The sequence below is a fragment of the Eretmochelys imbricata genome, chromosome 1 (genome assembly GCF_965152235.1).
Source record: "Eretmochelys imbricata isolate rEreImb1 chromosome 1, rEreImb1.hap1, whole genome shotgun sequence".
Lineage (NCBI taxonomy): Eukaryota > Metazoa > Chordata > Testudines > Cheloniidae > Eretmochelys > Eretmochelys imbricata.
Window position 1 is genome coordinate 352,470,478 of NC_135572.1, and position 13,930 is coordinate 352,484,407.

The 13,930-nt window shown below is 42.3% G+C and overlaps 1 protein-coding gene across 4 annotated transcripts in view; it reads right to left on the reverse strand.

The window, feature by feature from the left end:
- CHCHD3 (coiled-coil-helix-coiled-coil-helix domain containing 3) overlaps positions 1 to 13,930 on the reverse strand; it is a 239,570-nt gene that overhangs the window by 87,033 nt on the left and 138,607 nt on the right. For all 4 annotated transcript variants that reach the window (XM_077837108.1, XM_077837097.1, XM_077837128.1 and 1 more), the window contains exon 5: positions 966 to 1,049. In XM_077837108.1, coding sequence (XP_077693234.1) covers positions 966 to 1,049 — 84 coding nt within the window. The remainder of the gene's footprint in view (positions 1 to 965; positions 1,050 to 13,930) is intronic.

Consider the following 13,930-nt stretch of genomic DNA (forward strand, 5'->3'; position numbering starts at 1 on the left):
AAAATTTCATTATGTAAAATGCAAACATTAATAGCAATACATCTTTTTGAAATATTTACTCCATTAAAAAGAATGCATTTCATTACACTTCCACTATCGTTAAGCCATCTGGATTGTTCCAACAGTTTGCAGTGTAGTTTCAAATTCTTTTGAGGTAAATTTGCTAGTGCCTTCTAAACATGTCAAATTACTCTAACAATAAAGATGAATCTTTCCCTGCATATCTTGGTGGTTTGGCTAAGAGCAATGATCTCTGTCTAACCAAAGATGTGATTGTGGGGTTTTTTTTTTTTTATTTATTTTTATTTATTTATATATTTGGAGGAGGAGGGGAGGGGAAGATAATTACGTTTGAAAGTTGTAATTTCACTCAAAATCTTGAGAATGTTGGGTAATGTCCAATGAAACAAAACCAGTTCACCTACACTGGCTCTTCATCCTGTATGCCCTTTATTGCTGGAAAAGTAACCTCTTGTGAAGATAAAAAAACAGTGTGTGAGTAAATATTGTGAGAAATGAAAACTCATCTTAATCATAGAATCATAGAATATCAGGATTGTAAGGGACCTCAAGAGGTCATCTAGTCCAACCCCTGCTCAAAGCAGGACCAATCTCCAATTTTTGTCCCAGATCTCTAAATGGCCCCCTCAAGGATTGAACTCACAACCCTGGGTTTAGCAGGCCAATGCTCAAACCACTGAGTTATCTCTCCCCCCCAATATGACAATTATATTAATGACAATATCAGTCACTAAGGAATCAAAAAATGATTCTCAAAATAATAACCTCTATCTTCAGTCTTCACTTGTCCTTCTCAAACAGAAAGAGACAAAAACCAATTAATTCCATCATTTTAATTCTGGCTTATGAAATTCTTCCTGTTGATCTTTAAGCTTAAACAGAAACCACAAAGTTGGTCACGGAAATTAACAAAACTCTTAATTAAACAAGAAGAATGGTCTCACCCTCTCTTCCAGTCGAGCTAGCTGCTCTTTGTAGTATGCATCATGCTTCTTCAGTTCTCTGTCTTTCTCTTCCAGCTGCTTGGCCTAAAAAAAGAAATGCAAACATAAAACTGGATCAAGAAAAAGCACCGCTTGCAGAGGAAAAAGTCGAGTATAAATTGTATCAGTAAGTAGTATACAGCAATTGAAGACTGGAGCCTAATAGTTTTTGCCAAAACAGTATTCAGTATTAATAAGAAGAGGATTGGTGCATTGAAAATGTAAATGTAATTGTCTACTGTATCATTATTATTATTTGCTCAACAGCTGTATTTGGAAATGTCACAAAGGCGCACACAGCATACTACTCTGAAATTAACTCTTTACTGGAAGGTTAACTTCATGGACAACTATTGCATTTAAGAAAACTTTCCATTAATTCCAGACAAAAGCCATGTGTACTCAGAATGTTAGCATATTAAAAGTCCAAAAATAAAGTGGAGATTTTGGTGTGTACTTGGCCATGGACCCCACACCAACACACACATTTGCATGTGATTTTAAAAATGTCTTTAAAATGATCAGTTCTGCATTGGGCCCCAATCCAATATAGCACTTAAGCATTTGCTTAACTTTAAGCTCTTTATTAGTCCCATTGACGTCAATGAGACCGCTCAGATGCTTAAACGCTTCATTGGATCAGACCTTAAAGCACAGTGTGCCTATTGCTCCATTGTCCTGTTAGGGTACCATTAAAAACAACGAAAGATCAAGGCCCTAAAGTTGACACACCCTCAAAACACATTCATAGGAAAACTTCTAACGATTCACAAACAAAACTAGATTTTGAACGCAAACCTGTGTTTAAAGAAGTAAGAAATATTGCCATTAAAGAATCATGTTTTGTACAATTCCCACCCCCACCACACACACACTTTCTAATAGGGTAGGCTTGAACTGAACAACATATAATGACTTACAACACCGATATATAAAATGAACTGTTAGCTATATTTTAATGATTTGTAACTATGGGTAGTGAATGAGTACCAATAAGGTAATGCTACGGCCAAGGCCTTGTTGGCATAAGCACAGTTCTTTTACGTAGAATTGATGGCTTGTTTAAAATCACGTTCTTGCTGACAGAACAAAAAGTAACATGTTGTGCTGGAAGATGTAAGTGAGAGGTACGCAAACATGTAATGAAAAAAACTCCTCTTTTTCTGGGACAACCCTGGGTAGGGGCAGAGGTGACATAAAATGAAATGACCCAGAAACTGCAAAAACAAGCAGAAACCAAAAGTTGAGTAACTGAAGCTTACACATCCAGAATATATGGGTTACCTAAAACACAAAGCATTGATGTGCTAAAAGGCTATTGGATAGAGATGAAATAATCAGTAATGTGGACATGTATAAAAGACGTAAGTGAACATGGTCCCAAACTGAAGATGCATCGGACCAGAAACTGAAGAACAGGACTGAAGGACCAGGCCAAGGGATCAGAGAAGGTGATGTCTATCACAGAAAGTGGAAGAACTTCCCAGTGCCACAGAATGTGGTAACTTGGACCCATTTACCAATTCGGATTTGTCTGTTATTATTTGTCTGGCATAAATGTAAGTGACAATAATTCTGTCTGATATTGTATACAGAAAGGAGAAAACTGATTAAGTCTAAATGGGGTGGACTTTTGACTCAGTTTCCCTACTTTTAACCCACCAGTCCCTTTTTCACCTCTCTGGAAACTACCACCGTTGCTGGAGCGGCAGCTGCTGAATAATTTGCAAAGCTTTTACTGTTGTGTGAGCTGCTTCCTGGTTTACTTTCAGTTAATGGACTTCTGTCCTTTTAATATTATGACTTGAGCGCTCACGAAAGGTGCTGGATTTTCAGCACTGGTGAGTGAGGTGGTATTTTATTGCTTTTTGCTTATAGTAGCATATGTAGAATCAATGTGACTCACTAAGGACAGTTTTAAAATATTTATATACTGTGCACACAAATATCACATATAAGAACTCTTTTAGAGGGGAATGTTTGTCAGGTGATAGGTAACAGGATGTAGAACATTTCACCTCTAGGATATTGGTAAAAATTCATCCCAGGCACATGATAATCAAATAGTCATTGCCCACTGAGGGCCATTCAGTGGCCTACCTAAAATGAGTTATTGATCTCTACTGAGTGCCTTTCAGCCAAGCACCAACATCACAGAACCCACCACAACTAACACCCATGATGGTAGCATCAGCTGGAATGCCAAGGAGACTGGAAATTGAGTTACCTTCTCTCTCCTCGAGGCAGCATTTTTAAATCACATTGCCAGAGCCACGCCAGGAAACTTACAAACTCCACTCTCTATATTGTACTTTTTTTGTGGACACAGGACTTATTCTGCTCATCAAGCCCAGGGAATTCTTTTTTGGTATTCAGCATGTACCATGTTTTTAGGCAAATAGTCTTTCAATGTATAAAATATGCACTCTGCATCCCTCGTTTTGTTCCGTGTTTCTACTTACCTTTATTTCTATCTCCTGAAGCATGTAAAGTTAAAAACAAATAAAGTCATGAATTCAGTGCATGAATGGAGGACATAAAGAATACAAAGAGACCACTGTGTGGGTAATGTGTCAGAAATCCAAGGCACAACAGAAAGCTACAGGAAAAATCATATTAATCACATTTATGCAGCCTCGCAAAAATCTGCTCACCCAGGACAACTCATTTTATTTTCCACTACAATCATCATAGTAAAGGGCAAGCTATTACATTTGTGCCTGAGCTGGTAAATTTTTATGACAATTTTGTAGGGCTGCATGTATGGTCTAAGAATCAAGATGGTAAATTGGAAACACTTACGTGTCATTACACTATTATGGTGTGAAGGAATCCACTGTATTACTAAAATACAATGTTAATTACATCTGAAATATGCTTCCAAGAAATAAAAGATTCTGAAAATGCCAGAATCATCAAAAATTGAAATATTTGTTTTTTTTTAAATCAAGTGCCTATCAAGATCACCAAAATACATTTACATTTCAATACTACAATGTGGGAATATCATCACACAAGAACCTTTCCGTGAGGGGGCAATTAAGAAATTACAGCATCAGCATAATAGGCACTGGCTACAAAAACTTTATCAGCTCCTCTCTCTATAAAAATCATTTCACCTCACAGATTCCAAATGCATTATCATCTTAGCTGTCCTGTGCAACTTCATTCCACGTGTGACAATACCTACCATGATCCCTGAAATACCTGAAAGCTAACGAACAAAAGGAATACCTAAGTACAGTTAAGTAGCAGAGTAATAAAGAAAATGTAATGAATATTCCATTATGACTATTCCAAATACTCACAGTAATTTAATAAGCTTTAGGTCTTAGAATTCAATACTATAAATACATCACCTGATCCTACTGATGAGACAAAGTCGCCCAATGAAACGGTCTTTGAAAAGTCAACAGACTGTAAAAAATGTCATAATGCAATTCACCTTCCACATTTCCAAAGATTCACAACTTTAGGAAATTTAAGAGTAAAACACAAAAAAGTCAAATATGAATAGTAATGACTGGGGAGACCACAAAGCACCTAATCACAAACTCTTTCTCCTCAACTAGTTCAACAGCTCAATTAAAACCAATTCCCTGTTCTTCACTGAAAGAAACCAATAGTAGCAAAGACTCTTCCCAGGAATGAAAACAGGAAGTGGTAGAATGAGAAATATACAGAAGACCATCAAACTTGAAAAAGCAGACTTAAACCCTACCTGTTCCATACTAAAAACGGATCAAGCTGTGGGACATGGTTAAAACTTGATAACGCCGAAGGACTTGTCTATACAAACACTTAGTTTTCAGCAAGCGAGGAGGCGAATCTACCTTGCACTAGCCTGCCATGCATGAAATGTCTACGCGTACCCTGCTGCCGTACACTAAAAGCTCCCAAGTGTGCTTTGATCTACCCCATTTTTAAACGGGAGAAGATCAAAGGGCATGAGGGAACTCATAGGGCACAGCAGTACAGTTCATACAGACATTTAATGCATGGCAGGCTTTTGCATGGTAGATTGACAATCCAGCTTTCTGTGAACTAAGTGTTTGTATAGACAAGTCCTAACTCAGTTAACATGGTTATGTCCTGTCTGTGCACAAAACTAAGCAATGTTATAACTGTCCCTAATTTGTGCAACAGCTTTGGACTTTGCCAGGCTGCAACATGGTTTCATATCATGTACAACCCAAGAGCAAAGAATGTTTTATTCACGCTGGGAGACTACCATTTTGTAGCCTAGTTCCTCTTTCTCAACTTGGCAGTCTCTAAAGTATAGAGAGAAGTTAAGAACCTATCCATAAAAATGTGTATCATGCTAGCTATAACCATTTTAAGCACCATTTTACTTTCCATGCATGTTATTGCCAGCATGGTTTTCCCATCCAATAATTCACAAGGACATGGACAACGCTAGCCAAAACAATGTTATAAACAGACCTTTAAATAGTTAAAATCATAATTTAACAATGATTTGTAATTGTGTTAGAAATGGACCACTTATTACAAAAGTGTAGGATTGTGAGTGTTTGAAGACAGACTTTTATCTGTATTTGAAACTATCTATGAAGAAAGGACTGTAGATAAGGTAAAGGTGGATCAAGATAAAGAGTCAAAAGTTCTGTCAACGATGGCCAGGAAATGGTCATATTTCTAGTAAATGGTGCTTAAAACAGGGTTTCTGCTCAAACCTGAAAAAATGGCAACTTTCAACACTATTTTGAAAATTTGCTTTGAAAAGGAAAAGGTGTATTTGGAAGTAATGTGCTTCACCCATAAGGAACTCTTGTCAAGGAGTTCTGCTTTTTGCACCTGCCCGTGGGATCATTTAAGATACTGAGAGTATGCAGCACTATCCTACTACACAGGTCAATGGCAGAAATTAAAGAAAGTGAATATTTAATAGGTCACAGAATCTATGGAATATGTAAAAATCAAGGAACCATTGCACATTCACATTTACAGAGCAACCTTGGATGCAACTCCTTGTAGAACTAAAATTCTTCTTTTCTTTGGTAGGCTTAGAACCTACTAACCTGCACAGAGAATGTCAGTTTTTAGCTAGGAATTTCACGTGCATGTTACAACTACAATAGCTGTTCCCTTTGTACTGAGATCTCAGCACTGCAGCCCACTATCTTAGTGCCTGTAATCTATGCTAACTGTAGTAAAACAGCATTACACTTGTTGTTCTGGATGCAATTAGTTTTACGACAGTCCCAGTCAAGCTGCTATAGAACATGATCAGGCATACGCATATATCATATCAGAGAAACCGTATGTGCTGCTACTAAAGCAGAAATCACTTTCGTTTGCTTGAAATGTGCCAATTTATCAGGACTCAAAAAACAGAAATGACCAGATATCATTAAAATATATATATTAGGAATGTTTTTATCTGGCTGCTAGTTGAGTTCTTCTCCAAACTGAGAAAGAGCCAGGACCATAAATGTAGGATTTCCACCACACCTAAGACACTGACATTTGAACAGTCCACTGTTATCAGATGTTCTGGCTGCGTGCGTGTTCTTTGTGCTTGCCGCACTGGCTTTGGCCAGATAGCCCATACAGCAAGCTCTGATTAAATTGCCCAATAAGATCACCAGACTTGGTTTAGTAGCAAAGGTGCCCAGCCAAGTTTATTGCTGACGAAGCACAGTGCTAATGCTGCCGCTCAATGGTTACAGGTACACTAAAACATGTATGCTGTGACAACAGACGCAGCTTAGTCAGTGGCGGGACTTTCCACTGCCCGCTTGGCTGGACAAAGACGCTTTCTCTGAGATACATTTTTATGCATCAATACAAACAAATTACATATTACCCCTTTCATGTAGTTAGATGCCACTCTCTGACGTGGCTAACCCCCCCCCCCCGCCCCCACCATTACCTTGTACCTAATGGTTTGATTAAAACATTTTCATTCATTATGCTGTCATCTTGATCTTATCTTTAGAATGGGTCAGTATGTTTTTGTTATCTTTGGGGAATGTGCTGGTATTGAGGTGTTTTGGTACCACCTTTTTGGAACATGTTTGTGTATATATTTTTATGCCTAGCACTATTTAGGAATGTGTGTTTCTGCAATATTAGCCCTGTTTTTGCCAAATTTTGTAGGCAGGGCTTGCCTTTTGCTCATAACTTTACTTTGATTTATATTAGCAAGTTTGACCATTACTTTAGTTTAGGCCTCATACCAGGCCTCTGATAAAAGGGCTTATGTCTTAGGCTCTCTTCCTATTACAGCCACTAACACATCCTGCTGAGCAGTTATTTTCGTCTGTGCACTGACAACATGGAGCTGACAACATGGAGGTAGCACCTTTTGGAGAACTTTTCTTACTTGCGCTTTCATTCCTGCATCAGGAAACGGGCAGAGCTTCCGCCAGACACTGGTGGGCATTCTGGTGGCATTTTCTGACCTACCAAAGGCACCTGACAGAGCTGATGGTGGAGCAGAGAGAGAAGGAAGATGACGATGACAAACTGGCTGATGTTCCTCATGATACTCGTTACAACTGCTGATGCCCCCTGTATAGACCAGCACTTCTGGAACATCAAGCACAGACTGTAGGTCCTTCCAGACCTGGGATGAAGCAGCAATGGGTTCAGAACTTTTGCATGACAAACATTACATTTCTGGAGCTTTGTGAGCAGCTTGCTCTGACCCTCCAGCATAAAGACCCATGCATAAAGGCAGCTATCCGGGTGAAAAAGTAAGTTGCTATAGCCATCTGGAAGTTGGCTACCCCAGACTGCTATTGGTCTGTTGCCAGTCACTTTTGTGTTGGAAAGTTGACTGTGGGTAAAGTGGTGGCGGAGGTTTCTGAGGCAATCAGGCATGTGGTTTACCCCAAGATGGCGGGCATAAAAGATATTCCTGAAGTAACTGCTAACTTTGAGAGAATGGGGTTTCCAGTCTGCACTGGGGCCACTGATGGGGCTGTGTGCCTATTTTGCCCTCCTCAAGGAGCACATGATTACATAAACCACAAATGGTACTTACTGTTATGCAAGCCCTCATGGACCATAGAGAGCAATTTATTAATGTCAAAATGGGTTGCATTGTAAAAGTTCATGATGACAGGGTTTTTCACTGATCAGGAGTCTATATTCATGGACAGGCTGGGACACTATTCCCACCAAATGACACTATCATAAAAGGAGTTGCTGTCCTCACCGTTATTCTGGGGGACGCCACATACCACTTTTTGCCTTGGCTTGTAAAACCATCCCCTAATTTCAGAAGCCCTGGTAAAAGATAGTTTAATTACACTCAGCAGGTATAAAATGTTGTTGAATGTACTTTTGACAGCTCGAAATCCTGTTGGAGACATTGCGGTTTGCTGTGCTCTTCACCACCTTTGCAAAGCCAGAGATGAGCCACTTCCCCCTAAAGGGACCTTTAGCAGCGAGGGGCCACTGAATTGGTACCCTCAGCTAGGAAGTGCAGTTACCACAGCTGGAGCTGGATGCACCTGGGCAACAGAAGGCAGAGGTGCTTTGTGCTCCCACATTATGGGCTTCTCTGGCCCAACGGAAGAGGGGAAGTAGTACCTTTATGAATGTGCTCTGGACAAATTTGGCACAAAATGTTTTTGTTACAGCACCCCTTCCCCTACATACGTACACACAGTTCACTGTTTCCAGGCAGCTCATTACACTGTTGAGTGGTCACAAAGCAGCGTACTTACAGGCACAGCAATCTAAGGGTATTCTTAAGAAACAGGAATGCACTAGCAAAAATCTGTGCCTTTGCCTTCCAAGTGAATTTTACTGCATTTTAATGTTTGCATTTCCCAATCACCATTTTGAACTCCACATGGGGGTGGGAGGAAAGCCAAGCAGCTGATGGTATACAATCCACCACTAGCTGGGGCTTCTAATATCTCTCCCATTCCTATTTTAATAAACATTAGAATGGAGCCAGAAACTACCAGGCTCAGGGCAGCCTCTGTTCCTTCTGTGTCTGCTCCAGGCTCTGCAATGGGCTGTTCCTTGAAGGGGGGGGGGCATCAAACAGCTCCTATGAATACACCCCCAGGATATGCTGCTGCTGCTCCTGCGGCAAAGCCTCCAGTGGGACCGGTTACAGCAAAAGAATGACTTTACTGTCCTCAGTAGGCACCTGCTGCTGGCTCCCATCAGTGCCCATGCTGGATTCTGGGGCCAGCAGAGTGCCATCCCAGCTGACCAGGTCATCATGCACCACCACTGGCTCTCTGGTTGGCACAGTGCCCAGCACCCAGTCAAAATCCTCATAAAACGGGCATGATTGTGGCAAGTTGCCTGATATGCGATTCTGGTTCCTGGTTTTTCCGTACTCAGTCTTGACCACTTAATTCGCTCCCTGCACTGGTCACTGGTATGGTAAATTTGCAACGCGGCCAGCTTCTTCGCTATTTGCTGGCATGCATGGTCATTCCTGGTACTCTTAATAAGTTCACTATTTTGCTGACCTTGCACAAGAGATTTGCCAGATTTTGACTTTGCTCCCATGACCATGAAGTAGCACAGTCTGCAAAAAGACTTCTTCAGTTCAGTCTCCACAGCAAACACAGAAAGCTCTCTGACGATATGTTTGCAGCTCAGTTTTCTGAAGAGAACGGAAGGATTAAATGCTGACTCACCAAGCTGTTCCACTACAGCAAGGAGGGTTGCCTTCATTTCCCTGGAGTTGACTGGAGATTCTTGGGATAGAGAGGACAAAGGAAGTTGTCCCATGGGATTGCGCGATACGGTTGGTGGACTCCCAGGACCCAAGTCGGCAGGGGTGGGGGAACTACATCTACATTACAAAGAAATAGGGCTTGACTCCTGGGTCCTGGTTTGAATCCTCCACCCCCACAGGGTCCTAAGACCCTAGGTCTAAGCCCTGTCCAAGAGATGTGTGTAGATAGAAGGGTGGTTTGGGCTCAGTCCTGTGCCTGAGTCCTGGCTTGATTACACTGCAGTGTAATCATTCCCTGAGAGTACACAATGACACTAATAGCCAATCCTGGTACTCTTACTCTATTAGTGGTAGTATAAAAACAATGCACCTCTATGGGAATGAGCAGTCTCGATAAAAACAGTTCGTTTCCTGAAATGTGAAAGAAACTGGTAGTTTTGCCAGCCCTGTAAATAATTCAGTTAAAAAGTATCCACCAAGTGACCTATGCTATTTGTATTTATGGAATAAGACAAAGCAAGCAAAATTTAAAATCACTGAAACATTTACAAAGCAAACTGCATAAGCATGCCCATTGTAGGAGAATTCACTGCTCAAATATAAACTTGCAAAGTAATATTGTATTTATGGGGCTGTAGAACATGATCTCAGTGAATATCAATTAGCCGTAACAAAATAATTAACAGTAGCCATGTATTCAATTAACTGAATGTTGCACTTTAGTTGTAAATGAGAAATTATACTAGGTTCATTGCTTCTTTACAAAGTAGCTCTAATAAACAAAGTGTTCACCTAGGTGCTGTTTAGAAAATAACCTCAGAAGGTCACCTTCGAAAAGTAGCCTACAGTCTCCCCTATTAAAAACCTAAATTATGTTAAATGTTACCAGTCATGGGAATCACCATTGCTCAGACCAAGTTCAAATGTTAAGCTAGGTTTCATTTTCAAAAGCAGCAGCTGGGTTCACGTGGTCTGGATTTGAATGCTAACAGCCAAGGAAGAAGGATATCTGCAAACAAACAACCACCCCCCCACAATACATCGTCTCCTTCATGCAACATCTGGTGACAGAAGTACAAGTGTTTCAGCAGAAGAAAGAAAAATAGTTTTATATGTATAAAGAAATCAGGGCTGGCTCTAGGTTTTTTGCTACCCCAAGCAAAAAATTTGTTGCCCCAAGCTCCGAGAGCACCACTGCCCAAGCAGAAAAAGAAAAAAAGGACGGCTGGAACGCCGCCCTTGGAATTGTGCCGCCCCAAGCATGTGCTTGCTTTGCTGGTGCCCAGAGCCAGTCCTGACAGAAACTCACTTACCAAGAGACAATTGCGCTCTTTCCAAGCTACACTCAATACAATACAAACCACCACTGAAAATGCAGCCATCTCTAAGATACAGAATGGCAGCCACGCAAACAGCCAAAGTAAAGAACAACAAAAGAGGGTTCAGGAACAAATTCATAATCTTTAGTTAGTTAACTGACTACTTGTGTGCAGTGTTTGAGCTGTATATCGTCTATCATTTTGCTATCCATTGCAGCAGAAAAAACATGATCATTTAGTTTAATTTAGCAGGGTATGTTTAAAAGCAGATTTAAAAATAAGCTCTGGAAATACTGGAAAATTCCCTGTTCACCACTGCCCATTGGCTCTGAGCTCCAAATTCATTAACGGCTACAGAGTTTTCAGAAGAAAACTTGTCTAAGATCTCCATAGTTAGTCTTCTTCTGCTGGAGAAGAACAGACTGCTTCAAAATAAGAGTTTTGAGTTTACTATGCACCATGCGCCAATTTAGAAGAGTTCCAATACTTCATCTACTGCTTTCTAAGGGCTTGTCTACACTGGCAAGTTTCTGCGCAGTTAAGCAACATTTTGCGCTCAAACTGCAGACGAGCACACACTGCCAAGCCACTTTGAGCACAGAAACTGCTCAGCTGCAGCGCTGCAAAAAAGCCACCTCGACGAGAGGCTCCAGCACTCTATTGCCAGTGTAGACACTTGATTACTTTCTGTGATGTAACTGGCCTCCGGAGCTGTCCCATAATGCTGCAAGTGACCGCTCTGCTGATGGTTTTGAACTCGGCTGCACTGGGTGTGCCCCTCCCCTTTCAAAGCACCATTTCTGACAGCCCTAGCAAACTGTGCTGATCTGGTGCGGGACACAAAGCAAACCATTAATGTGGAATGCTGGTGCTTTTGAACAGAGGCAGGTGTGTGTGTGTGTGCGCAGAGAGCCCAGGGAGGGAGACAGGAGCTGATGTCGGGGTTTCCCCCTCCCCCAGTACTGGTTGCTTCCTGCCACTGTCTGAACTTACAAGACACCATGCTGACACACACTCTGTTCCCAAAAACACTCTGTCTCTCTCCCTGCTCCATACACACACACCCCCTTCAGTTGAAAAACAGCTAGCAATGTAACAGGATGCCCATGGAACAATGGGATTAGGAAACCTGCATCATATGATGCTGTGCCTGCCCCATGAGGCATTGCAAGCCCTTCCCAAAGCACCCTGTGGCCAGCTGCACTGTGGGATAGCTACCACTATGCACTGCTATCTTTGCAAGAGCTGCTAATGTGGATGCGCTCCAGTGTCACAAGGAGCATAGTGTGGACATGCAACTGCACTGTAATTCCAGCGTTTTAATAAAAGTGGTATAATTTGTAGTGCAGAAACTTGCCAGTGTAGACTTACCCAGCGATGAGCTGCCAGAAGCTGAAGAACCAGTTCCTCCAGACACTCTGGGTTTTTGGCGGCACGTCCTTCAGTTGCTCCAGGACCCGCCACTGAAGTGCCGCCGAAGGTTTGGAGTGCCGCCGGGTAAGTAAAAATTCACAGGGAACCCTCCCCAGCTGATGGCTCAGGCAGGACGGTCCCACGGGCAGCATGTGGCCCGCGAGCCGGAGTTTGCCCAACCCTTTAACAACTGGTTCTAAACCGGCTTCAACATTTAACAACCGGTTCATGCAAACCGGTGCGAAGCGGCTCCAGCTCACCACTGGACATACCCTAAGCCTGTTCCATGTAATTCCCTCTTTCTGGGGAGGAGGAAGGAAGGAATAGGTGGACAAAGGATAGACTTTGCTAAATGATCTCCAAGGCTAAGAGACTGACAACTGATATAGAGGGCTTGTAAATAAAATAAAGAGCTGTCTGTCAGATTGACTTGACAGGACTAAAGAAACTTTGCCAGACAAAATGTTAAGTACAGAGATGAGGGCTTTTTTGCCACTGAATAAAGGGAAATGTCACACAAAGTATCCACAGGCCTTTAGGCAGGCCAGCCTACTTAGAAGGGAAGGTTAATGTAATAAAGGGCAAAAGAGAGCAGCTGCTAGAGCACCGGTCCTCTGCTGCCCCGGGAGTATGAAGACCTCGCAGAAAAATTGCTGGCGGGGTTGCTTGAACACAATGTGCTAATGTTACAAGAGAATAGATCTCAAATGCCACAAAAATAGATTTGTCTTTCATGATGTACTCAATGGGGGTTTTATGCATGTAGGATGAGAAAGATTAATTGCTGGTACAAGCTATCATGATCACCACTCATCTTTCACTCATTGAACTAACTTCCAAAAAAGTTCAAGTCTCACTTTTAATAATTATGGCCAAGGACAGGGGTGGGCAAACTTTTCGGGCTGAGGGCCACACTGGGGATGCAAAACTGTATGGAGGGCCGGATAGGGAAGGCTGTGCCTCCCCAAACAGTCTGCTCCCGCCCTCTATCCACCCCCACCCACTTCCTGCCCCTTAACTGCCCCCCTCAGAACCCCCAACCCATCCGCTCCTTGTCCCCTGACCAGCCCCTCCCAGCACCCTCTGCCCCTAACCGTCCCCCCAGGACCCCACCCCCATCTAACCCCTCCTGCTCCTTGTCCCCTGACTGCCCCGACCCCTATCCACACCCCTGCCTGCTGACAGACCCCCCCCCAGACTCCCACGCCCTATCCAACCCCCCCTGTTCCCCGACCACCCCCTCCCCCCGCAAACCTCTGCCCCATCCAACCACCCCCTGTCCCGTGACTGCCCCCCAGGACTCCCTACCCAACCTCTTGCGCTGCCATACATACGAAATGGTGCCCTTCTCTGCTTTTCTTAAATCAGTTCAAAATTGATGCTCGTTATGATGATAAAGGTATCTGAGGGGCATTCAGCCTATGCTGAATTAAACTGGGTGTTCTCAGTCCAGTTTTCAGTAACTGTCCATGTAGCAAAGTTATAACAAAGAAAATTGTTATCTTTACAGCATGGGCGGT